The 27,626-nt window shown below is 34.7% G+C and overlaps 2 protein-coding genes across 2 annotated transcripts; both read left to right on the forward strand.

Annotated features, from left to right (window-relative positions):
• Positions 1-6,763: 6,763 nt before the first annotated feature.
• LOC139881990 (uncharacterized) lies at positions 6,764-7,829 on the forward strand. The gene is made up of 3 exons (XM_071866373.1): positions 6,764-7,009; positions 7,071-7,345; positions 7,496-7,829. Exons 1-3 carry the CDS (start codon positions 6,764-6,766, stop codon positions 7,827-7,829), a joined length of 855 nt encoding a protein of 284 aa, XP_071722474.1.
• Positions 7,830-19,782: 11,953 nt separating this feature from the next.
• LOC139881991 (protein NRT1/ PTR FAMILY 1.2-like) lies at positions 19,783-21,062 on the forward strand. Its single transcript, XM_071866374.1, has 2 exons — positions 19,783-20,251; positions 20,614-21,062. The coding sequence occupies exons 1-2, from the start codon at positions 19,783-19,785 to the stop codon at positions 21,060-21,062; spliced, it is 918 nt and encodes a 305-aa protein (XP_071722475.1).
• The last annotated feature ends 6,564 nt before the right edge of the window (positions 21,063-27,626 follow it).

Consider the following 27,626-nt stretch of genomic DNA (forward strand, 5'->3'; position numbering starts at 1 on the left):
CACATGACTTGGAGACTCTTACGTGCTGCCACGCTAGCGCTGAGATGCCTCTTTAGTGCTTCTTTCTCGTCTGTTGATGTTTCGTTATGTTTTTTCTCCCTAGGGTTTGGAACACGGTTAGGCCTTAGATCAGTATTGCATCTTCTCAACTCTGCCATTCTTTTCTTCTTTCCAAATGAGTCGGATTTTTTAATACGAGACTTAACATCTTCGATAATCGTCATCATTCCAGCCATTCTCTGCGCTCTACGCCCATCAATATTGTCTTTCGAAGAAGCATCTTGATGATCGTGAAGTATTTTCAGCAATAGCTTTACATGTGTAGTTACCCCTACAGCAAGGAACACAATAAAAAACTAAATTTCATTTTGTTTTTCCTTTCAATTTCAATCAATCTTACCAAGAAACAAAACATTTATTAAGCATGGATTGAATTTTTCACCTTCTAATCCAAATTCTTCATTATTGGTTTCATGGGAATGGCTTGGACTTAGAGGAGGTCTAGATTCTGGTGACATTGCTCGAATCTGGCTAATTCTTCCATGCTCATTAACAAAATTCTTTAGAGGAACAAAACAAAATTTATTTTGCAGAACGTAAAAAAGAATGAATTTACAATCAACGGAGGATGATCGAAGAGAAGGCGTCTATGACAAAATTAATGAAATTTTATACTTTATATTCAAATATTTGTATATATTTGTTGAAATCAATTGATTAGAGATTAAAAAAAAAACAGAGAGAGAGATTTTTTCTCTCTCTCTCTCTCCCTTTCTTCTTCTTCTTTTCTCTCTTTTCAATTTTGGTTTCTACCTGTGTAATTAAATTTCTAATAATTATAGTGTTTTAGCTCTTTTAGAGGAATGGCTGGTTCAACAATCATTATGGGATTTATCCTTGCGTGCTTTTTGGTGTCCGTTTGACTTTTTCATTAGCCGTTGGTTATTTTAACTTTGTTAAACCGATATTCAAAGAATTACGTGGCAATATTGTCGCCGGTTATTGACTATACTCTACTTGTCGGCAATCATTTTGAAAAAAATAAGTACATTAAAAAATAGATACATTTTCATACAATTTTTTTTTATGGGTATCTTATATATATTTTCTGTATAAAATATTTTTTTTTTTTTTTACTTTTAAGATAATATTCAAATGAGTATATGTATTTTTTTTATTATGGGTACAGAGTACCTTATGTATTTTTTCTGTTGTTCCTTATTCTTTTGATTTTACATTTTTTTAAAATAGAAATGGAATTTCGTCTGTAGTTCCGGAGTCGACAACGAATGGAAATTCCACGGGAAACATGAAGTTAACATCGAGACAAAAGATGACCATGATATTATTTTTTGGAGGGAAGATCTATCTATACGGTCCTCATGAAACTGGTGATGTCAGTCACATGATCTAAACCTAAAAAATCGGGCCGGCAATAAAATAAAAAAAAAAAAACTGAGAACAAAAAAAAGAAAAGAAACAAAGCTCCAAACTCCGAAACACCCCTCATGATTTTTAGACAAACAAAAACAAAGCTTAAGACCTAAATCAATGTTAATAAACTTGCACAACCTTGAAAAAATCCACCATTCCAATTTGGCTCCGAATGACCTTCCGGGCAAGGAATATACAGAAAGAATGGTCAGAAAGATGGTCCAATTTGTCATTTATTTAGCTTTGGAAACTATTAAACCTCGACAGTTCTTCGACAGGGCGGTGGCGGTCCAAACATCGAGGAGATGTCCACCGCATCGGAGGAGTAACTTTTGGGACCGGTTTCAATGACAATCGAAATTTTTCATACTGTAACTGGTTTTTTTCGATTGAACGATAGAGGTAGATGTATATATAGTGTGCGTGACATTATTATTATTTTTTATCAAAAGAAAGTGTTTCTTTTATTTTTTACGAAAACAAAATATTTGGGAATTTTCTCGTTTAAGTAAAAAGTAAAATGTTTTTATGTTTGTAGAAACACGACTGAGGGAGGAGAGGAGCGGATATTTGCTTGGGTCCCACCTAATACATTTTTCTTAATATTCATAATAGAAAATTAGTAGTATTAATTTTTTTAGCAAAATAATTTTACACTAAAAAGTAAGTCTCAACATTATTTTATTATTTAATTTTTTCTACATCACTTAGCTTATTTTAATTTTACCTAAAAAAGAAAAAAAAAACTTACTTTAAGTTTTCTAAAAAAACAATCCTCACTTTTCTTTTTCTTTTTTCGAGTAAAAGATCTTTTCATCCGGCAAGTCCAAAGCTAATACTGTACATACATGAGATAGAGATAATATATATATATATATATATATTTTGAAGTAGATAGAGATAATAATTAGATAAAGGTTTGAGGTTTTTTTTTTTTTTTTTTTTTTGTCTTTATAAATATAAAGGTTTGAGGTTACCAAGAGAATATGCAAGGTGATTAATTATATCTTGGGACATGAATAAAAATAGAACACTCTTATGTATAATTATGATTTATGATTACTCTTTTAATTATATCTCTTCATGATATAGAATTAGCTAGGCTCTCTTATGTTGGTAGCTTGGATAAAATTCCGAGACATTTTCTAAATGGTCATGAGCCACCGTATCCAAATCGAGCCATATATATACCCAAATGGAATTTGCTGAATTGATTGAAGATGGTGGCGCCATAGTTGATCTTGATGATGATAAGAGATGAGATGTAGGCAATCATTTTGGAAAAAAATAAGTACATTAAAACATAGATACACTTTCTAATATTATTTTATGCCTTACATACATTTTCTGCATAAAATAATTATATATATATTTTAAGATAATACTCAAATAAGTATAGTAAAAGAAATACCATCATCTTAATATTTTTTAACATTATTTTTTTATAAGTATCTTATATACATTTTTTATTGTGCCTTATTCTTTTGATTTTACATTCGTTTAAATTAGAAATGGAATTTGTTTGTAATCCCGAAATTGACAATGAAAACTCCACGGGAAATATGGAGTTAACATCTAGACAAATCATGAGTTAATTACATAAATATATGTATTTTGTGATACGTGGACAGACTATGTGGTTGTTTGCGAGAGGTGGAGAAAAATAAGGAAATCGAACACACCATGTTCGATCTTCCTCCCTAATAGTTGATTAGGATTACTTAAACTATAATCGGATTCAATGTAATCATTAGCACATCATTAAGTCCATAATCGAACATGGTGTGTTCGATTTTTACCAAAACATAATCGAACACGGTGTATTCGTTTTTGGTCTTGCATAATCCACCACTCCGTCTTCGGTTTTCTTTAATTTATCATACATGCTAATAGTCAAGTATGGTTGGTGCATTTGTTTTCTTTAAAATGCATGATATCATGCATGATCTGAGTGATTAATTAGCATATACATGCACACAAGTGATTAATTAATATATACATGCACATGCACATGAGTGATTAATTAGCATATTGATAGAAAGAAAATCGAAGACAGTCAAGTGATTAATTAGTGTGCATGTATGATTAATTAAAGAAAACCGAAGACAGGGTGTTCGATTATGCAAGACCAAAAACGAACACACCGTGTTCGATTATGCTTTTGGTAAAAGTCGAACACACCATGTTCGATTATGGTTAGGAGAAAGCCTAATCACGCCGTAATCACGCCTTAACCAAAATCGAACACAGTGTTTTCGATTTCACTATATCCGTTTACCGTTCCGTTTCAAACCCTAAAACTGTAGCGTACTCGACAAAACATGTTCTACATTATACCGGGAAGATGTAGGTAACATCGAGACAAAACATGCCTATGATACTATTCTTTAAAGGGAATATCTATCTATATAGTCCTACATAAAGCTGGTGATGTCAGAATCATTGCAATCAACAAAAAAGAATTGAGGAAAAAAAAAAAAAGAAAAAAACTAAGCTCCAAATTCGGAAACACCCCTCTTGATTTTTAGACAAACAAAAGCAAGGATTAAGACCTAAATCAGGGTTAACAAACTTGCGCAACCTTGGAAAAATTCGGCATTCCAATTTGGATCCGAATTACCTATCAGGCAAGGAATGGACGAAAAAAATGTCCGAAAAGACGGTCCAATTTATGCGTTATTAAACTTTGGAAATTAATAGTATTAATTTTTTTAACAAAATAATTTTACACTAAAAAGTAAGTCTCGACAAGTCAACGTTATTTTATTACTTAATTCTTTCTACCACCACTGAGTTTATTTTAATTTTTACCTAAAAAAAAGCTTACCTTAATTTTTCTTAAAAACAATCCCACTTTTCTTTTTCTTTTTTTTAGTAACAGATCTTTTCATCTCGCAAGTCCAAAGCTAATACTGTACATACATGAGATAGAGATAATAGTTATATAAAGGTTTGAGGGTTTTTTCTTTTTAAATATAAAGGTTTGAGCTTACCAAGAGAATATACAAGGTGATTAATTATATCTTGGGACATGAATAAAAATAGAACTCTATATATAATTATGATTTATGATAACTCTTATAATTATATCTCTTCATGATAAAGGACTAGCTAGGCTCTCTTACGTTGGTAGCTTGGATATGACGAGACATTTTCTAAATGGTCACGAGCAACCGTAGCAAATCGAGCCATATATATACCCACATCGAATTTGTTGAGTTGATTGAAGATGGTGGCGCCGTACGTAGTTGATCTTCATGATGATAGGAGGAGATTAATTTTGTGTTGAGCTGAATTTTGTACTCTTTTACACATTTGTAAACTCTACTTACGTAAAAGGTAACTTGTGAATATTCCCGATAAATTCCTTTATACATAATCTAACACATTCCATTTCGGACAAAAAAAAAAAATTAGAAAAATGAGAGCTATTAAAGTCACTTTGTAATTCCGCATAGCGCATGAATCTTCCTTTGATGCCACCGAATTCGAGACTATCTTTATGAATTCTAAAACAGGCTCTATTATAGTGTGGGTCTCGTAAGAAGATTTTTTTTAAAAAAAAAATAAAAATTGAGAAGAATCTTCTTTAGATTTGCACATTCTATTTAAATGACATGTGACATAGATGCGCGTGAAAGAAGTATATAATATAAAGGGAAATACACTAAAATTTGTTACAAATTATCCTTCCGGTCCATTTAAAATGTCGCATAATCAAATTTATTTTATACGCAATGAAAATGAGTGTTATCCAAAAATCAGTGCAAATAGTAGAGGGCACAACTCTTCATCAATCAATTGCATTATAGATGAACATGTCATATGAAAATGCTACAAAACGCGAATTTTAGTATCCAAATCCTCAATGCTTTTATCAATTTTGGTCCAGTCACAGTTTTCATCTTCTTGTTTGCTAGTAACTCAGAATTCTACACCTATCTACAACTGACAAAATTTTGAAAAAGAAAAACGATATTATAGTGGAAAAGTTTTCGGCCGGCCTGAACCGCATGTTCGGCCCACAACAGTCAGTCGGCCAAGTTCGACTGGTCGAGTAAGAGTCCTAAAAAGAAACAAATCTTTATGGCTAATTTTTTGGATTTAGAGAGATATTCTCCATTAAGGAGTCTACCATATATAGAAGATCATTGGAAATAAGATCTCTCGGACTCTACCTTATATAATCCCTCTTAAGGGAAAACCCTAAACAAGTCTCTCATACACACAGAGATATACAACATCAAAGTGATCATTGTTCACGTGTATTCACAAGAGCTTCTCGTACGAGAGGATTTCTGTTACTCTAATCCGGGAGCTACGCACCACTCGGCCAAGGCCTTGAGGTGAGCCTTGTTGGTCCCGTTCAAACTGTAGACGCCTAAACGTAGCTGCCACCCCATATTGTCTTATCTTATTCACATGTTCCGATTGTACAGACGTTCTACAATGAATCTTCCATCATCGTGATTTTTTTGGTCACAACAGATGGGCACGACACTGTTGTATAACGGAGTTGGGAAACGTAAACAGCGTTTACTACTCCCGGGTTTCCCAAAACTGGGAGTCTTAATCGTGATTAATTAAGTCCAATCCCGGGAATGCCAAAACCGGGACTAGCTATTCCCGGGAATGACAAACCCGGGAAACGTGTGTCCGGTTTTCTCATTCACGGACCCGGGTTTGTCATTCCCGGGAATAGCTAGTCCCGGTTTTGGTACGCCCGGCTCAATTTATTCCGTGAATCCCATTCTCGGGACACTTTTCCTATATAAACCACCCCGCACCGTTATACATTTTCACAATCTATCTCCATCTTTTTCTCAAAATCTCTTAATATCAAAATTTAGTGTTTTCTTTTCGTATTAATTTTTTATTTTTTATTAAATATGTCTTCATATTTAAATTTATATTGGAAGAGTTCTATACAATATGTCGATGGCAAGATCGTTGTATGTAGCGTTCCCGACGCAACGTATAAGCTCGAAGATAGGTTTAGTTATGATGATTTTTCCAAAATAATGTGCATTTTTGCTGGGATTGAAAGAGAAGCGGTAGAATTGAGGCTAATCTACGTATACGCCGTTGATAATGGTGATAAGCGCTGAATCGTCATTAATGATGATGTCACATTGTCATTGATGTATGAACATCAATCTTGGAGTCGGGACTTGTTCATAAGTCACCTCCCGATTCATAATTCGGGTGGAACATCCAGACCCAATGTTGGGGGGGAGTCGAGTAGTAGGCATCGCGGACGGCGGGGATACGGCCCTCCGGCGAGGATTACATTGTTCCTCGCGTCGCGGATTATCATGTGTTCAGCAATATGGATGGACCTGATGAGATAACAAACCGCCGAATGCCTGCTTGTCCAGATTTATATAATGGTGACCCTAACACCATAAAGCTGGGAACACATTTTTCGAATAAGGAAGAACTTCAAGGTGCGGTAGCCATTTGGTCAACTAGGCGTGGAGCAGAGCATCGCACTACGTTATCAGATAAGACGAGATGGGCGGCAGAATGTATAAATCGTCCGAACAGACGTACTAACGCACCGTTCAATGGTACTGTATGTAACTGGAGGATCCGTGCTTCGTATAAGATAGAATATCGTACGTGGCAAATTACAGTGTGGTGCGACGGGCATAATTGCGACGGTGCAAACAACGAACGGGGATGACCGAAATATATCTCAAAATCATGTTGCCTACGTCATAACTTTTAAGATTCGCGAACGTCCAAATTACCCAATCAAATCCATCATTGATGACTGCGAAGCAGTATTCGGCTGTAGAATAGGCCGGAAAAAAGCTTGGGACGGCAAGCGGGTTGCACTGAACCAGGTATACGGGGATTGGGAAACAAATTTTCGCCAACTGCCCAGTTACATGCGTGCTCTAGAACAGTGCAACGACGGGACGAAAGTACAGTGAAAGTTCAAGAAAAAAGACGGTGTCGTAAATAGCCGGAGGAAGATTTTCAGGTACGAACTATGTTCACTGTAGCGGTATATGTCTGCGAAATAGATTTTTATGCTTTATGTTAATTTTTTCAGATACGTATTTTGGCATTTCGGTGCAACCAAACGGACATTTGAGCACAGTCACCCTGTGGTTACCGTCGACGCAACGCATCTTAAAGGGGCGTACAAGGGTAAGGCGATCGTGGCGCTCGTGAAGACTGCTAACCTAAGAGTCGTGCCAGTCGCATATGCCGTAATAGACGAAGAGTCGACCCACAGCTGGTACTGGTTCTTGAAATATTTAAAAATATACGTTCTGCAAGATTCGTTTACTTGCATAATCTCTGATCGTCATTCTGGCATCCTCTCTGCTATCGTTAAGATGGATACAAAATTTCCGAACTGGGGAGTTCACAGGTATCTGTGACATCCCAAATTTAATTTCCAATTCTTTATACGTATTAGTCCAGTCCATCAATTTAAAACATTTCACATGCACATGTACTGCATGGAGCACGTTCGTGCCAATATGATTGCAAGCGTACCGAAGAAGAAAGGGTTATATGGGTTATGTTGGGCCGTTTCAACCGCTTTGGATCATGAACAATATACGAAGGCTTGGACAGATTTAATACAAACGAGTATTCAGGCAGCTACATACCTTGAACGTATTCCCCTTGAGAAATGGACATTGTTCCAAGACGGATTCTACCGATGGGGCATCACTACCTCCAACGACGCGGAGAGTTACAATAACGTTCTCAGAGGAGATCGATTCTTGCCAATAAGGGCGTTAGTCCAGGCCACTCACGCAAAAGCGATGGCGATTTTTACGGACGAGATTGCAAAAATAAATAGGTTTAGATATCCTCTTGCAGAGAAAACCGTATCGGACATTCCAAGATAACAAAATGAGGGCCAGGCGGTACGATGTATCCTTATATCCAAACTGTCCCGACCGTACGTTCTTGTGGTATCTCCGTCGTTGCGCATGGGAGTTCCGGGCAAAGAACACACTATTCAATTTGACACGGGTTCTTGCACATGTTTACAGTGGGACACTTACAGGATTCCTTGCTCTCACGCAATGGCTGTTGGTAAGGCACTTGGCGTTCGTCGTTTAGATCTAGTTCACAGTTGCCACACATGGGACGGTTGGAAAAATCAATTCAGCGGTGTATTTCATCCTCTACCGAACGATTGGCCTGTATCGGGAATTTGCTTACTACCGGACGACACGCGGATGGTTCATCACACGGGTCGTGGTCGTAGAAGAAATAACAGACCAATTAGGAGTGCGAGAGACTACGCGATTAGTGGAGGCACAAGACCCCGCGCATGCAGCAACTGTAATGCACACGACCACGATAGGAGGAACTGCCCTTTCAGTCATTCCGCTGCGGATAGATTGCCGGTGAACATGTTGCATGATCCGTACGGACTTCAAGGAAATGCCCCTCTCGGATATGAGGATTCCGACTACGATGAGGACTACGAAGAGGAAGAACCGGATGATTCCGATGAAGACGACGATGACGGATAAATCGAACCGATAAATTATTTAAGTACTACAAAATTTAATGTTTAAATCGAACCGATAAACCGAACCGATAAACCAAACCGACAAACCGAACCGATAAACCGAACCCATAAACCGAACCAATAAACCGAACCCAAAAAAATCGGATCGATTTTTCAGACCGATAGACCGAACCCAAACAAATCGAACCGAACTTTCGAACCGATAAATCAAATCGAACCTATTGTGTAAACTAAACCAAAAACCATTAAAATTACGACATATATACAATAACAAAAATCGCAACAATTTCGTCACGAAATTGTAATCCGAACAAATTGAACCATCAAAACCACCAACCACCCAACAACACACAAATCTAATCCTACAAAATTTTCTACATCACACAATTTTGACAAAAATAATAACTAAATTAACAATATAAGTTAAATTGGGTCGAAATTTAAAAAAAAATTACCTCGATATAAGTATATCTCCGTGTAGTGTGATGAAATCGCCGGAATATATGAGGAAGTCGCCGGATTACGTGAGGAAGTGGACGGATTTTTGAGAGAGAATGAAAGAAATCGCGACGGAGAAGAAGAAAGAAAGGGGATCGCGATCTGGGCTATACAGACTACGCCCGGGAATGGGAAACCCGGGTACTGTAGTCTATTCCCGGGAATGGCATACCCGGGTCAAGGGGGCCACGCATGATCGCCACGTGTCACGCTCCCCTTGTCCCGGGAATGGGAAACCCGGGTTCAGTCTGAACCCGTGAATGGTAAACCCGGGACTCTAATTACGGTAATTAGCATTGACTACCCGGGAATGCCAAACCCGGGACATGTATTTCCGTCCACCTCCGGCCAAAATCTCATTATTCCGGCCACGTTTTTAAAATATATATTATAATTATAATTTCCCACACAAGAGATACCAACCTCGACTAACAGGATCGTCCGCGTGAAATTCTTCATTTTCGCTTTTGATACCGTTTTCTGACCATTTTCTTCGACCATGAGAACTACTAACCCAAAATCAGAGAAAAAAATTAAACTTTCCAAAAATATTTTCATAAACTTTTCAAGATTAAACAACATAAGAAGAAAAAAAGTTTTGGGGATTCCATCACCAAATAGCTCTTCTTAAACAATCTTCTTCTAGGTTTTGCTAATTAGTAATTCTTTTCCCGGTCAAAGATTCAATTTTTAAAATGAAAAGAAAATTTCCACTTATTATAAATTAGGAGTAATAAATAACGAAAACCCTTTATACCGACACTCATGCCGTGCCGAGAGGCATGTCGTGGTGAAGGTAGCATCGGGCTACCTTCGGTGGGTTTCTTACCCTTCCGGCTATCATGGCATCGACAACTGAAGAAGAACAAACAATTCTAGATTACAGTTTGTGGTTGAGTTTGTATTTCCTATTGATCCGGTTTAATCTGCCGGTCTAATCAATAGTCAGAATTGATTAGTTTTAATTCGGTCCAACATCGAGTTTGTAAGAATGATGTGGGCTGAATCGAGTATGTTAAGGCCCACATCTACCCTATATACTTGGATTGGCCATTTTAGTGCCAGGTATTCAATAAAATACCCATTTTCACTCCAAGCTTCCTTCTCCTTTCTCTCGATTCTTCCTCTGTTCATAACCAACTCTCTTCTTCCTTCACTCATGCGATTAACCGTTGTGTTATTCTGACGTAGTGTGATCCTTCCGCTACAGCGGCGAGGCAAGCAACACACTTTTTTGTTTTGGTCATTGTGGTAGAAAGCCGAGAAGTCACCTGTTCTATAACCCTCGTCTCTTTCCTGAACATGACAAGCAACGCCATCAAAATCGACGTCCGACCCACTCAGGCGAGGTCATATTCCTCATTTATGAGAGCAACTTCATTGAGATTGCAAACCGGAGCCACCCTATAAGACTGGCCTCATATAACAAGTTTACCATCAGGTGGCTTCTATTGTTGAGAGATATGGTTCATGACTTTCATGCGTGATTCCCCTACATGTGTATCGATGCAAAGAACATGTAATGTGAAGAGGAAAAGTTGACTCTAAAATGGAATCCTTCTCATTTCAAAGTAATTTCAAACATCAATATGATATCATAGAATGTTGAATTCTCGATGTGTGGATTTTGTGATTGAGTTAGATCCATGAGATTTATCAAAATCATTTCAAACAAAATTCCAAATCAATCAGAGCTTATGTTGGTGTAGTCGAATCATGCCCTCGAACCTCGAGGCGGCATCATGGCCAATGAATGAACCCTCTCACGTAGTCCGACCGAGTCCCGAACGGAGTCAAGACGATCTCGAACAATAACAACAAGATCGTGATGCAGATGCTCCACGTAGAAGCCCAACACGTCACAGGAATCGGTGAGGAAGAGCTCCCCTAAAAAACAGGTGCTAGTGAGGCCAAATATAGCCGATATTGCTTTCCTTCGAGCTCCAACCTGCTCAGAATCTGGTTAATCTCAATTTGAACGGTTTAGACACCAGCAAGCACCTGATGTATAGGAGTTGAAAGAATCAGCGGTGAGATGTCCCACCTTGACAAATGCGAGATACCATTTAGGCTTGACATCGACGACAACTGAAAGCTTCATCGAATAAATGATTTTGCTTGGGGAAGAAAATAGTGTACTGTATTGAGAGGTGTGCAAAATGAGAAATAGGAGGCGCGATTACTTTTTATACCGTATTCTTCTGTTCTTTTTACATCTCATTATTTTATATTTCAAACTCTACAGTCAATTGAGGACAGCTTTTATTTTAACACAAGTCAACAAACTAATTAACAATCATGCTCCTGATTAGTTAATAAATAAACACTACATTATTTCACAAACACGAACAATGAGGAGTACCAAAGCAGAAAAAAAAGTTCATAAGTACCAACGATAACAACAATTCAGAATCATGAAAAAAAAAACACTACATTATCATTTTCAGGCGCATCTTATATCAAGCTAGATCTTTTGTGGCTAATTTAACCAGATCTCGGATATTAAATAGTATTTCCTCCGTAAATAAATAGATAATATATTTTTAAAATATTTTTTGTTTTTAAATAATTGACGTTTTTTGGAACTTCAATGTATATTTTTCACTTTTGTCCCTCCACTAACTTCTTCCACACTCCACTTATTAAACAATTAATAATATATTTAGGAAAAATAGATGATTTTTCACTTTTCCCCCTCTACTAACTTCTTCCACACTCCACTTATTAAACCAATTAATAATATACTTGAGAGAAATAGATGATTTTTTAAAATTTTTCATTTTATTTCAAAATAAATGATTTTTATATCTAATTTAGATCAAAATATATTAATTTTTTTTTTCACATTACTCTTTGTACTATTAGCTTAAAAGGCGTGTATTTTAAAGACGGAGGGATTAGCACATATATATTAAATTAAAGAGTGTGTGCAATTATAAAATAAAATCATTTTTGAATTTGATCAATCAAGTATAATCAAGCCAACAACATAATAAGTTGATAACAAAATCTCGATCGACCCCAGAGATCTTATTCTTAGATTTTTCTTATGGCTCGTATTGCCTTCAACATCGATTATATATCTGTGTTTTCAAGTTAATTAAGGTCCCTATATATAATTCACATTAATTTGTACGACTCTCTAGAAATCTTAATCGGAAACGTATGGGATGATCAGAATATTGTGACAATCCATGATATATATATATATATATACACACACACACACGATGTCCTTTTTCACACACCATTTCCCATGAATATCCAATTCCCACGCATAGACAATTTTTATCTCTCATTTTGATTCGACGACGTCCCATATATGCCCTTGCACTCTTCTTTGTTAAATCCTAGCTCCATGATCAGGAGATCTTAATTTCCTGTATATGCAACTCCAACTCCTAGGAATCTATCTATCTACCTATCTATCTATCTATCTATCTATATATATATATATATTCTAGGAACGGAACACATTTAACATGGACAACATATATATACATTTAACATGGACAACATATATATATATATATATATATCTAAATGCTAAAATTTAAAGCCAGCAAGTATTTTACCTTGCAATCATGTCTCCAATTAAGTGCTAAAAAATTAAAACCATATATACTAGCTAGTGTCGATCTCTTAATATTTAACCTCTTCGCAATTCCATGTCCAGCTAGCTTCTAATCCACTATCCTCCGTCTGGAGTGGTTTTCCTATATAACGTCTGTGGTCAAAGTCGACAAGAGGCATCCAACTCTCGGTGGGTTGACCAGCAAAAACTTGCCATTCAAGAAATACTATACTACTAAGAAATAATCTTATATATATGTATATGTTGTCCTGGTGTCCGACCCGGTTCATGCACTCTCGGACGAACGAAATTAATTAGCGAATATATAAAGATCTAATGACATCCTTCTCGAACCTCTCGATTGCCTTATTGACATAGTCCATCTTCACAACTTCGATCGATATTAATTAGCGAATATATAGAGATCTACTTCAATTCGGTGCTTAATTAATTTCAAACTTAACTAAAATTATAAGATTATTTATTTAGTGGGTTCGATCGATATTGGTAATTAATTGATTTCCTATAGTAGCTAGTTAGCTATTAATTAGTGTAGTATACGTAGTATTATTATTTCGATCTTAATCGTATATCTAATGTATATATATAACTATAGCTAGAGCATGCCAAATGATGGAGGACCATCGATCCCCTCCAGAGTCTATTTTTGTGTATGACAATGAGAAAGGCGTAGTCAATCCCGTGGCTCATAATTTCTTGAGAATATATAATTAAAGCAATCTACGAACAATAATTCCCAAAACTTACCATGAAGAAGACGGACCCCAAGTCATCACAATGCTGTAGGTTTCTGTGTTAGCTTTTAGTGTGGGAATGAATAGGGGATTAGAAGAGCCATGAATTTATCTGACCATCTCTCCTACTCTTTATATTTTCGATTCATACAGAGTAAAAAATTGGAAGTGAAACCTTCTATTTGTGAAAACAACTTACAACACATATGATCAGCTCGTGGATTGCTGAAATTCACTAACAAACTTTTCAATTTTTCGTCAAACACTCCAAACAACCGCTTTAGATTTGCACAACGATTTTGCAACGAGCATATCTGTCCATCCACTCATTAGGAAATTCTCAAACCGGTCTCATTTGAAAGAAGATTCTTTGAGCTTCAATTGGACCATTACGAATCGCTAAATTTCTTGCAATTTACCTTAAAAGTTGACTGTTTTTCTCTACCAGAATACAATCTCACCCGATCTTTTTCTTTTCATCTAAAAAATTTCATTTCCGATCAACCCCCACCTCAAGCCGCCATCAGCAAATCCATTTTCCTTTTTCAACCCAAATCAACGAGCTTTTCATAGATGCATCTTAATTAAATAAATCAATATACGGCGTACTTTATTATATCGATCGATCCATTCCTATATAGTTTACGTTTTGATTTTAAATTTGTGTACTTAAAATTGTTTTTATAAACAAACAAAAGTTTAAAATGAAACAAAGCAAAACAAAGCAAAATACAAACACAAAAAAGTCACTGAATAAATCAGTATATATATGGATTGTTGTTTTTGTTTGCTCAGTACTCTCTGCTATATATTCTGGAGTAAAGTTTGCTGCCGGAGACGTCTACGGACTACGATGAACCTGTACATCTAACGTCATCCTTCTGGAGCTTCTCGATTGCCTTATTGTCCGACTATCAAAGTGAAAAAAACTAGCCAGATCTGAGGCACCAAGCTTCATTTCGAATATTGCTCCAATATAGTCTTAAGTCTTGTACCTAAAATTGTTAAATATATTATGCAGCATTTTTAATATCGCGCGCTTTTTAATAACCTACTTTTTGCACTCTAAGCTCGGACTCTTCTAATTAATATTAATAATTATTATTTTTATTTTAAATACATGATATTTTTTATATATTTTTTTTATATAGAAAATTTGAGACGGAAGAGAGTAACGAATTCTCAACTTAATTTTAATCCGTGTACATTTCATTTTACTATTTTATATGCGAGTGGTATTAGACAAACGAATGTCTCGAATTAATTGGCGAATTCGGTTTTTCTAGCCAGTACGTAGTGCTTGTATTTTATCTTACTCATAGCTAATTTAGTAATGATTCTCATTTGATCGGTAATTTCTAATTGATCAGTACTTGAGTGAGTAAAATTGTGTTGGTAAATTTTAGCATACATCGATAGAATTATAATTTAGTTTCATTTTAATTCTTTTTTTTAATAGAGGAGGAGACAATTTATTAAATTAAAGTGGACGAGTAAATAAAAAGAAGAGAGACAAAATTAATGAAAATACAAAAGGTTGGGGACGTAACTTTTACATTATTTTCTGAGTCAAATACTGTATATAGAATGATTCATTAATTTTACACTCTATCTTTTTAAAAATTCTCTATTTTCAATCCGATTATAATTGATTTCCTAGTTCTTGTCACGACCCAAACCCACGTCATGACCGGCGTCGTAATCCATTCAACCTCGGAATTACGACAAGCCTCAAAATACAAAATTTCGTCCAAGTATAACCAACCACAAAGTTTAATAATTACAAAACGACTTCCGACTTAAACAAAAATCGGCATTATAACATCTATGCCCACAACAATCCCACAAGCCAGAAATCGCAAGTCATACGAACAAGTTCTACCAACACGGAGTTACACTAATATCAAAAGTTTACATGGATAATTTACAAGTCCAGACAACTAATGTACATAGGGGATATACCAAAAAGAAAGATCCTAAATTCCTGGAGAAAATCCTCGAGTAGACGAGTCAAGAGTATGGAACCTAGTCCTGCAAAATCTGAAAAGAAATATATATTTTTGGGTGAATGAGGGCCACTCAGTAAGTACCGAATATAGTATACTAAGCAATATAACCATAGTCTAATAAATTATAATCCCAAATAATCTCTAAAACAGTTATAAAAACCGTCTTGAAACCATATGTGAAATCACAAATCAATTCGTCAAATAATCGAAAGAATATTGAATACTTCCAAGATATCAATTCCAAAAAGTGTAACTCATCAAAACACGATCCCATGATAAGTTAATTAAATCACAATATAAATTATATTTCAAATCCCAATAAAATCGAAATTGCTTATCATGGGTTAATCTTCATGGCACGTGCTCCCTAGAACTTGCCTAGGTACAAGTAACGATACGCCACCACGTCTTTTGGCTTAGGTGCGCAACCTTTGGCCTCACCGTGGGCCCATCATCGTTACGAATCGGTCACCCTACCCTCAATGATAGCAAGTGACATGACCCAAAACTAGATAGTCCTAATAGTCGGTATACGACCGTATCCTACACATATGCCAATCCAATCAAGTTTCAAATCTCTCAAAGTAATCATTTTTAAGTCAATTCACGATTCAAAAATCAATGCGATCTCAAATCAAGTTTCCAACATATCTCAATATTATACATATAGAATATCACGAATCAGAGTGAATCAAAGCAGATTTCCAAACATATTTCGACAATAACGCATTTTTCTCAAATAATAATTAAAATCAAGTTTTTCAAATCAAATCATATAATATAGTATTACCATTAAGGAAATACTTAAGACAACGGTTTATTAGAAAACCGTTATATTACGCAGTATCTTATATACGGTACTTACCTCCCCCAAAATATGCTACAAATGGGACCACTCAAGTCTGGTCACCCGCTTGATCTCCGTCACCTGAATTTCTTTGTCCTTCACGAATAGATTTTTTTTTCTCTTCTCTGTATCACGGTTTTTTTTTTCCTGCCTCTGCCTCTCTCTTTTTTGTACTCCCTCTCTTTATTTCTTTCTGTCTTCTATTCTATCTATAGCATATACTATATATATATATAAGTAGCTCCACCATCTTTTTTTTTTAAAGTCACGTGGGACCCACATACATATTATATATTATATTATTATATTTTTAATGTAGCACTACAAAAATGCATGTAATGTCACGATATCTTCTAATTCTAATCGTGCGTCTTTATGATATGATGAATGCATGTATGCATGATATTAATTAAAAAATTTATGTCTAACGGATTAATATTTGGGGTGTTACAATTCTTACCCACTCAAGTTTCAATTAACTAGAGATTCACGTTAATGTAGCCACACTGCCGCCTCCCGTCGTCGGCCGTCTTAGGGACCACACGTCATAATAGTACTATGACCAAACTCTCAGAGTCAACTCAGTAACCCTCTATCTAATTTTCAAGCCAATGTCACAATCTGTCAACACCGGGTTTTCCCCATGTATCCATCTGTCAGAGAAATAACGACTATCCGCGTTCAATTAATAACAAATGAGCCGGAACAAATCCAGGCGAGTCAAATCGATTCCGAGCTATAGATTAGTTGCAGACTTGAAGAGTTTACCGAGGTGTAAGCTTGTTTAACTCATTCCGAGTTGCTAGGTTGTTATTGCATCTTGACTTATAGGCTTATTTAGAGATCTATACCAAGTTGTAGCCTTGTTCGGTGTTTCCTTCCTGAGTTGTAGGCCTGATTAGAGTTATTCCAATTAAGTTTTAGGATCATTTACAGCATTCCGAGTAATAAGCTTGTTTATAGAGTCATGTTTGTAACTCATCACATCTAGAAAACTTTTCCGGCAATCTTATACATATAGTTATTCATGATATTATCTTCCCTGGATATAGACATATAGTACAATACGATAAGATGTAAATAACTAATCAATTAAAAAAAATGATGTTAGAGCCCAAAGCTAATGAGAATCTACATATTTCTACCCCATCCATATGAAAAGCATGTTTCTTAATTTAGCGATTTTCTTATGTTAATGAGAATCATTTTTGAATGTAGTTAATGAGATTGAGAACCAGGCAGAGATTCAGGAATGTAAGGTTGGGAGGTCCGAGAAAATTATTAACGAATTTTAAGACCGAATAAGATAATATTTAATCTCAAATTTATCATATTTGTATGCTAGATTTTGGATATAAACGACATATCGTTTCTACTTTTATACTTTTAGATTTAATTTTTGAGATACAAAAGTATGTAACGTATCGATGCAACTCTAGAGGATGACAACCCTATTAATTTAAGGAAAAATATTAATTTTACCTAGAAATTTTTGACAATTATAAAATCAAAATTTTAACTATTTACTTAAAAAATATATAAATTATAGAGATTTGAAATATTTAATATACATAAATAATACTCCTTCCGTCCTGAAATACATACATTTTTATCTATGTAAGCATGTATTTTCATACGAAAATAGAATTTAATAATTTTATACGTCTACACTAATGTAAAAATCCTTCTAAGTTTATTAAACTTTGATATTTCAAAGGCTATATTAATATGAAAAAAAATAATTATTAAAGGTTAGAAAAAAAATAGAAATGAAAAAAATATTTGTTCAGGGTTTACACAATGAAAATAATATCAATAATAAAAAATAAATGATGTGTGAGGGACAAAAACCGAACCAAAATTATTAATTATAGAAACTATTTATTAACTAATAATAAAGATAGTAAAGTTTGAGAAAAGATTAAATATGAATTGTTAAGAAAAAAAAAAATGGTTGGAGGCAGCAAAAATTGAACTCGAAAGCTGTTGGAAGAGTGACATGCACAAAACCATTAGTGTCAACCTATGTTTTAAATATATTATTGGAGCAAAATATATTAATTTATTTATAATATGTTATATTCTACATTTTTCTGACAAAATTAACTCCGACGATCGAAGATGGAGGTACCATGACCCCTGCGGTATTCCCTCTAAATCCGTCCCTATTGAGAATCAATATATACTTTGAATGTTTGATAAATATCATAAAGAAGAAATTTATGAAATTCAACTTCCACTGGAGATCAATCAGTATATAAATGGCGGTGCTAATTAACAACGTGAATCAGTACTTTCAAGTTGTTTTCATTAAAGAATTTAGTGAGTGTGCTATAGTTGTCTCGTACATTTTCACAATCTGGCAAAAAATAATGTATTAAAACTACAAAAATATCTTCCAAGTTGCCATTAATTAATACTCCCTCTGATTCGTCTTCAGTGTCTCGTAATAAAATTTATTTTGATCCATTTCGAGACATTTGAAATGGATCGGAGGGAGTATTAACTAATGTCAACTTGGAAGATATCCGTAATAAAATTTATTTTAATCCACTTTAAATGTCACTTTATGAAATCCATATATAATTTGAGTTTTTTTTTTAATTTTATATCTTTATATTTATTTCAGTAAATTAATACTTAATTTTAAATAAATATTTATGATTTTTATAATATGCATACATATTTATGATTTTGAATAAATTCATGCATATTTGGAGCATTTGAGATGATGGCATACTATGCGATTATGGCAGATATGATTCTGTATTTGATGGAAGATTATGGACTGCCATTGTCAATGGGAACCAAAGTTGTCTACATATTGTCTACTGCAACCTTTATCATGCCACTTTTTGGGGCTATCTTGTCAGATTGCTTCTTTGGTCTGTTTCCTATGGTTTCCTTTGGATCTATCTCATTCTTTCTAGTATGTAACATCTTCATCATTACATTCAATCTAAGGTCAATGGAAATCTATATGCTCTTGGCCTCTAGAGAAAATATGGAAAGAAAATTTAAAATATCGATATTTCTTCAAGTCCTGGGAAATAAAAAATGTTTCCATGATGCAGGGTGCAATCTTGCTATGGATAACGACCATGATTTCAGAACTAAGGTCTCAACAATGTGATGTTTCCAACCAAACCTGCGAAATGGCAACATTCTACCAACTTTTTGTTATATGTTCTTCGCTATTTCTAATCTCAGTTGGGAGTGGTGTCATTAAGTCATCTTTATTAGCCTTTGGTGCTGATCAATTATATAGCAATAATATTCATTTCCCAGAAAGAGCATCATTTTCCTTGGATAAATACATTAGCCGGCACTACCAGGTGATGTTGCCTGCTATCTTTGTGGGATGCACTGGTGTTGTATGTGTTCAAGAACAGCTTGGATGGAAATTAGGTTTTGGAGTTTCTGTCGTTCTTCTCTTGTTTGCGGTACTCTCATTTTTCCTGGTGTCTCCACTTTATGTGAAGCTAAAAGCAAGCAAAGGCATGTTCTTTGGGTTAGGACGAGTGATTGTGAATTCTATTCGAAACAGAAATCTTAAGTTACCTTCAGAAGACATTGATGGATTTTATAATGCCAAAGAGGGATCACATCTCACTATACCAAGCAGTAAATTACGGTATCTAATTAAATTGGAAAGTGTTTTTACTGTCGCATTATCTAACACTTCAAAGACTCTGAAATATACTTTAACCTTTGCCTTTAGATTTCTAAACAAGTCTTGCCTCATTACAAGTGCCCAACAAGACTATAGCTTAGATAAAATAGTTTCAGAACCTTGCACGGTAGATCAAGTGGAGGAACTAAAAGCATTGATCAAAGTTGTTCCAATTTTGTCAACATCATTCATCTTTAACTCAACTCTTAGCCAGACCTCTTTGAAGTCGTACTGGTAAGCTCTTACTGGTCTTAATTTCTCTCTACACTCTAGGCTTTGACGCTTGTTTTTGTGTCGTTGTTATAATCTCTAGGAAATGGATTTTTCTTGCAGGTGAAGACCATGGACAGGCACCTTACACCCAAGTTTGAAATCCCGGCAGGCCAGTTTACCTCATTCCCAGTTTTCTTCTCCGTAATTTGGCTTGCTCTCTATGATCACATAATCCTACCCTTTGCATCAAAAATATTTCACAAACCAGTAAGTCTCAGCATTAAAACAAGAATGGGGATTGGTCTTCTGTGCTCCTCCTTGATTATGGCCTTATCAGCATTTATAGAGAGCCTCCGAAGAAAAGCTGCAATTCAGGAAGGTTATGCTGACAAACCTCATTCAGTTGTCGATATTTCTGTTTTTTGGATTCTGCCAAAGTTCGTACTTGCCGGCGTAGGAAATGCATTCATTGCCGTTGGACAGACTGAATCTTTTTCAAAGAGTTACCTAAAAGCATGCCTAGTATTGCATCTGTGCTCCCTGCATTAGGAATGGGAATGGGGTCTTTGTTATCGACCTTCATTTTTAGTACAGTCAACGACATCACCGGAAAAGGAGGGAAGGATAGCTGGGTGTCAATAAGGCTCATTTTTTGGCTTCTAAGCATTTTAAGTTTGATCAATTTTGTGTATTTTTTAATTTGTTGCAAGGCTTATGGTCCTTGTGTTGGTGATCAAGATGTAAAAGATAGGGATGAGGAGCAAGCCATAAAAAACTAATGAAAATTTATACGTATTTCTCCGTTATGTTTATAAAATGAAGGGATATGAAATTGCTAGCACATTTCCCCCAACTCGCAAATTAATTAAGAGTTTATGATCATGTTTACTGACAAGAGGACCACATGAGATCAGGCAGAAATATGAGGACAAAAATGGTGAAAGTCTAAAAGATACAGGGAGAGCCAATCTGGAATATTGTGAGAGGGGTATTTATCGTTACACCTCAATGACGTTTCTGCATCAAAGAATTTGAACGATAATGTCCGAAATGGTGTATTTTAATTAGGGCTTTGACTGACGAGGTTTGAATCATTTTGGGGTTATCTATTTAGGTCGATTCAATCTTTTCATATTTTAAACTCCATATGAAACCCATGTTTCTTTTTGTGACTTGTTTATGTAAACTCCATTAGCGATTTGTGTGAGAAACTGAGAATCATTGACTTTCGATGTTTGATTAAATATGATTCTGATTGATCGCTTCCTATCGTAAAGAAGAATTCTAGAAATTCAACTTTCATCTAAACTTTCAAGCAATGAAGTATTTAGTGAGTGCTCTAGGTGTCTTGTACATTTGTCATAATGTAATTTGTACAATCGAGTAAAAAATAATAGATTCGAAATATAGTAACTAATTCTGACGCATAATTAAAATAACTAATTTATTAAACAAATCATAGGTCAGGTAATGAATTTATCAGCTTCACGATGCTCTATATGGCAATTGGTGCACGATGCTCTTCCTACTCGGGTGAATCTCCAGCGCTGGGGGATGCCGGTTGATGAGCTTAAGTGCTGCATGTGAAAATGCACTTGAAACACAACATCACCTTTTCGAAGATTGTCCATGGGTATGTAGAGTATGGCCAATGGCTTTTGGTGATAGGATTATTCTGTTCCCTCCTTAAATGGAGATTTTGGGTCCTGGGTTCTCTCTATCTTTACAGGAATGAGTTCTTCGGAAAGGTATCGTATGTGTAGTGTTCTTTGGCAGGTTTGGATAAGCATAAATGGGTCCATCTTTGATTTCTTCTGCCGCACTCCATCGACAGTGCTTGTGGTTGCTGACTTCCAGGTCTCTCAAATTCAGATTTCCTTGAAGCTTCTAATGGTTTCTCCTCATCCGATCACTAAATGGACAAGACCACTCCAGCATGAATTAAAAATTAATGTTGATGGTGCTCGGTTTCTGATGGAACTATGGGGATTGATACAGTTCTCAGGGACCATGATGGTCGTATCCTTTGCTCCAAGGCCGTTTTTGCAGCTGCTAAATGTGACATTCAATTGATAGAAGCTCATGCAATTTTTACTGGTTTGGAATTGGCCAAGTTTTGCCGTATCAGGTCCTTCGGTAATGAATCGGATGCGCAAAATGCCGGTCTTTTTGTTTACTACCTTATTGTAATGTGGTAGGTGATATTAGGAACATTACGAGCACTTTTGAGAAATATAACCTTATTTTTATAAGATAAGAGGAAAATCATCTAGCACACAATATTGCGAATTCGAAAAGTAATTGGTTAGATGGTTTGCCCTTTTCCCTTCTCGATGTAGCTATTTAAAAAATAAAAGATAAATTTATCATCTTCTGATAAAATAACTTCCATAACTTGTGTCTTGCAACATTTCCTTTCGTTGGTTGATGGATTTTGATATTCCTCAACTAAAACAAGTTATACATAACTAAATTTCTTACCTTATTTTGTTTGCACCACCACCATCTTGAAACTGCATAATCCAGATCTTTAACAACTCTTAACTTCGATGATGTCATGAAGCTAGCCCATGCCATTCTCATTAACATAATTGATGTTGTTTAATATTAAAGTACATTAAGAAAAACTGGACATTATCATTGATTACTCCTATTTTTGGAGGAGAAGATGACATCAACTCTTAACTTCGATGATTATCATTAATTTTACACTCATTCCACTTAAGGTTTTTTATTTTTTTTTTATCTTTTTTCACTTCAAAAGAAATAGGTTCTAGCTATGACGAAAGAATGAAAAATGGTTTATTGGTTAAATACTACAGTATAATATATATGTGTAGACCGTGAAAAATCACATGCTAGGCTAAGATTAGGTCGCGAAATTCAAAATAATAGATAAAATACGAAATTAATATTTTAATAATCTCAAAATATATATCAATGTGATTGTAGTACAACTCTTATGAATCCCTGAATTAACATATATTTTAAAATAAAATTTAGGCTACTCCTTCTCGGAAATTTCATCCACAAAGCTATTTTTGATCCAAATTTGATGTACTCTCTTTTATGGGCTAAATTTCGAGTTGCTTTGGTGCTGGCGAGGGTGGATGCTCACCTGAGTGAAGTTTTGGAAAATGGCGTCTGGAAGCTAGAAATTTGTGTATAGTAGCAGCTGTCTCTTTTTCGGATCCCCTTGCCAATGCAAGAAGTCTACATTTTATAGGTGGTAAAGATGGGTTGTATGCTATGTGGACGTAATATCGCCTTAATATGCGAATATTTAGTTGCCTTATACAACTTATCTGATTTCTCCCTTAAGATCTGGGTGTTAACCTGACTTACTTTCCTCTCTTAGACATGGAATATTTCTTTACCATGCATAGGTGGTCTTGGATGTATAAACACAATATTGCCTTTGATAGGCGAATATCTACTCACCTTGACGTGATTCACTTTCCTTTCCTAAACATGAATATGTTTTGAATATACCATTTTTCATATCTGGACCACTTAGACAGAATAATGCCTTAATAAGCGAATATTCACTTGTCTTGTATGTCATTTTCTTGACTCGCCTCAGTGATTTCAGGTATTGACCTGATTCACCTTCCTTATTTAGGATGAATCAAATATCTTTTATTTATGCCTTGGTCAGAGAAGAAGCTTATCGAAACTTTCCATTCTCATCTAGCCTTCTCCATATACTGCCTTCCTAGGCTTTCCTTCTTTTACGAGCTGGGCCAGGCCCTCCTTATGCGCCTAATGCTTTCAATGGCCTTGTTAAGCTTGCTTCTCTTCAGCTGTATGGCTTTCCTCAACCTTGAGGTCTATATTCTTTATTTGATCCAATTTTAACCATATTTCATGTAGATATAGTGTTACACCCCAAATATTAATTCGTTAGACACGAAATTTTTATTTAATATCATGCATACATGCATTCATCATATAATAAGATGCATAATTAAAAATTAAAACGATATCGTGACATTGCGTGAATTGTTTAACGTTACATAAAAACTTAAATAATTTTAAGGATTGAATTATAATTTTTTGAAACTTCAAAATAATTGTGATGATGCAGTAAAGTATGAGGATGAATTTAAAAAAATAAAAAATTAGTGATTTCTAGAGGTTTTCGGTGGAAGCCTATTACTTTAAGAAAAAGAATAATATCATGATAATTAATTAGATAGAGAGCATAGAGGAAGGAAGAAAGAAAGAAAAGAAAAAAAAGAGAAAGAAAGAAAGAAATAGAGATCAGAGAGTGACGAGAGGAGAGGAAAAGAAAAGAAAAAAAAAAAGAAGAGTGATTAAGATAAAGGAGATGGAGGAAGTTAATTAATTAGAGGAAATTAAATGTTGGTAAAAAAAATTTAATTAATTATATATAAATTTAATTTTTTGTTAAATAAAATTATATTGTTCATGAAAATCCATTAAATTGTTATGTAATTTTATTTTGAAGATCTTGACTTAATTATTTCTAGAATTAATTGGGTTGGTGGATAATTTTGAGATTGAAGCTTAATTTTTATGTGTCGATGTCAAATTGGTGTTTTGGAGTCAATTGATTGAGTTGTATGTTGAAGAATTGAAGAAGATAAACTGTTTTGAAAAAAATTCAGATTCTGTGTTATGTTTTCTATGAAATTTTTGGTACAAATTTATTGGGTTGTAGTATCTGTATTTTATATGTGTAGAAATGTGTGTGTCTAGTTTCATGTGGTTCAAACGGTTTGTATATTGGACTTCTAGAGTTTGAGTTATGTATTTTTGAATGATGGAAGGTCAAGCTGACCGGGTAACACATTTGCTGATGCTCAATATTACGTGATGTTTTTGGACCTGTTAAACTCATCCATATAGCATGTATTTTATATTTATGGAAAGCTCTATATGTCTATTTTATCATGCTTCAAACGGTTTGTCAATTAGAGTTCTGTAACTTGACTTATGAAGGTTTAAAAATTGGTATATCATGCTGTGTAAGAGCTGCAAATTTTTAGTGACTTTGAAAATTCATGGTAAATTCAATTAGAGGAATTAGACCTTGAAGAATACACCTTTAGAAAGATAAATAAGTCTACTTTCAGTATCTAAAATTGGTTTATGGTTATGAATAAATGAATATTGTCTTGGTGAATGTACTCACCCTGAAATTTTCAGGATGTATGATTTGTTGTGAAGGCTTGTTGTAATGTGTTGTTAAATGACATTTTGGGCGTTCAACATGATACTTAGGATGCATATCATACACTCATGACATCGCATATAGATGTAAATAAATTGGTACATTATCTTGAGAATTAGAAATTAACGAATCATTCGTCATCGAGTAGGTGACGTCAATTGAATGGTTGATCGTGAGTAATCCTCTGCGTTTGGAATTATGTCGTCGAAGAGGTAAGTACTTGATACACGATATACTAATATAACGTTTTCTAATAAACTATATATCTTTGAATGTTATATATATAAATATGTATGTTTGAAATATTTTTTTTGAGAAACCTGGTTATAGAGAATTAAGTATTGCGTATTGATTTAATTGTCGAAATAATATTTCCTGCTGGCTTGATAAAATGTGATTGTAGAATTAAATTTTGGAGTTTTGTTGATTAATTGGTTTTGAAGCCATTTCACCCATGATTTTCATATTAATTAATAAAATAAAAACGACTTTTAATTGGATTGAGAAATGGCCGAGAATTAATTCTTAGAGATAAATTCGAGTTTATTGGTGAGATTGGATTCGTGATGATTCATCAAGGGAAAGTATTATTACTTCCCATTGGCACACGTGTAGTTTATGGTCATAGACCGATTATAGGGAACTATCTATTGTTGGATCCCGCACTATCTATCATTGAGGGTAGAGTGATCGATTTGTAACGAACGGGCCCACGGTGAGGTCGAGGTATGCTTTGTGCTGACCTAACAAAAAAATGTGGTAAGACGTATCGTTACTATACCTAGATAGGATTTAGGTACCACGTGCCAACCGACCGACTTGGGTAAATGTCGGAGCTTCACTGGATTAATAAACCATTTCGATTTTTCTAAATTCTGATTTGATAAAAACCTTAACTAGTTTGGATTTTAAATCGATAAATCCTTATTTTTAAGCGGATTTGGAATTGTGAAGTATAAACTATGATGATATTTGATTAAAAAATATAAATATATTTATTTCGTATTCGGGATAAATAAAGTTTTCAAAATCTTTGAATTGGTTTTGAAACTTCTGTGGATGTACTGCATATTGGTCTACCTTTATATTATTATATTTGTATTTGGTACTTACTGAGTGACCCGACTCATCCCAAAATATATATTTCTTTTCAAATTTTGCAGGACTAGGTTTGATACTCTAGTCTCATCTACTCGAGGACTTATCCCGGGAGCTTACGATCTTTCTTTTTGGTATATCTCCCCATGTACATTAGCCGTTTAGGCTATCAATGTAAAATTCTAATCTAGTTAAACTCCGTGTTGGTAGAACTTAGTAGAATGATTTGTGATCTTTGGCTTGTGGGATGGCTATGGGCTTGATGTTATAATTCCGATTTTTGTTTAAGTCGGAAGTCGTTATGTAATTATTGTATAAACCTTGTTATTGGTTATGCTTTGACGAAATTTTGCATTTTAAGACTGATAGTAGTCTCGTGATTAAATGGATTACGACGTCGGTCATGACATGAATTTATATCGTGACATATAACATATAACCTATATTATTATTTTTTTGTCAAAATTTCATCATCTACGATAAGTCTATATCAAAAAGAAAAAATCGGGTTTATTTGTGGATGTAAAATGAAACCAACTTGATGCAAAGCAAGCTTTGAGCTGAGGAGAAATTAGATTCCTAAAGACATTGATGTATATTTCTACATTCAAATTCACATCAAGTCAAGATTCCAAACCCAGCAACAAAGATAGGAACAACTTGGCATCTACCAAAAACATCGAGTATATTTTATAAATTAATATATTAGACAGAAACATTACATTAAAATCTTGATCTACTCCTAACATGTGGCATCAAATGTTGCTGGAAGACAGACGAAGCTTCTTTGACAAGTGATCGACAAATCCTTGATCGGA

The sequence above is a fragment of the Rutidosis leptorrhynchoides genome, unplaced genomic scaffold, assembly GCF_046630445.1.
Source record: "Rutidosis leptorrhynchoides isolate AG116_Rl617_1_P2 unplaced genomic scaffold, CSIRO_AGI_Rlap_v1 contig217, whole genome shotgun sequence".
Classification (NCBI taxonomy): domain Eukaryota; kingdom Viridiplantae; phylum Streptophyta; class Magnoliopsida; order Asterales; family Asteraceae; genus Rutidosis; species Rutidosis leptorrhynchoides.

Bases quoted from the DNA above. Each gene is read 5' to 3' on its own strand.
- LOC139881990 (XM_071866373.1), top strand. From the start codon at position 6,764: ATGGATGGACCTGATGAGATAACAAACCGCCGAATGCCTGCTTGTCCA. The intron at 7,010-7,070 runs GTATGTAACTGG...GGCAAATTACAG, and splicing joins ACGCACCGTTCAATGGTACT to TGTGGTGCGACGGGCATAAT. The intron at 7,346-7,495 runs GTGCAACGACGG...TAATTTTTTCAG, and splicing joins TACATGCGTGCTCTAGAACA to ATACGTATTTTGGCATTTCG.
- LOC139881991 (XM_071866374.1), top strand. From the start codon at position 19,783: ATGGCAACATTCTACCAACTTTTTGTTATATGTTCTTCGCTATTTCTA. The intron at 20,252-20,613 runs GTAAATTACGGT...TATAATCTCTAG, and splicing joins ACATCTCACTATACCAAGCA to GAAATGGATTTTTCTTGCAG.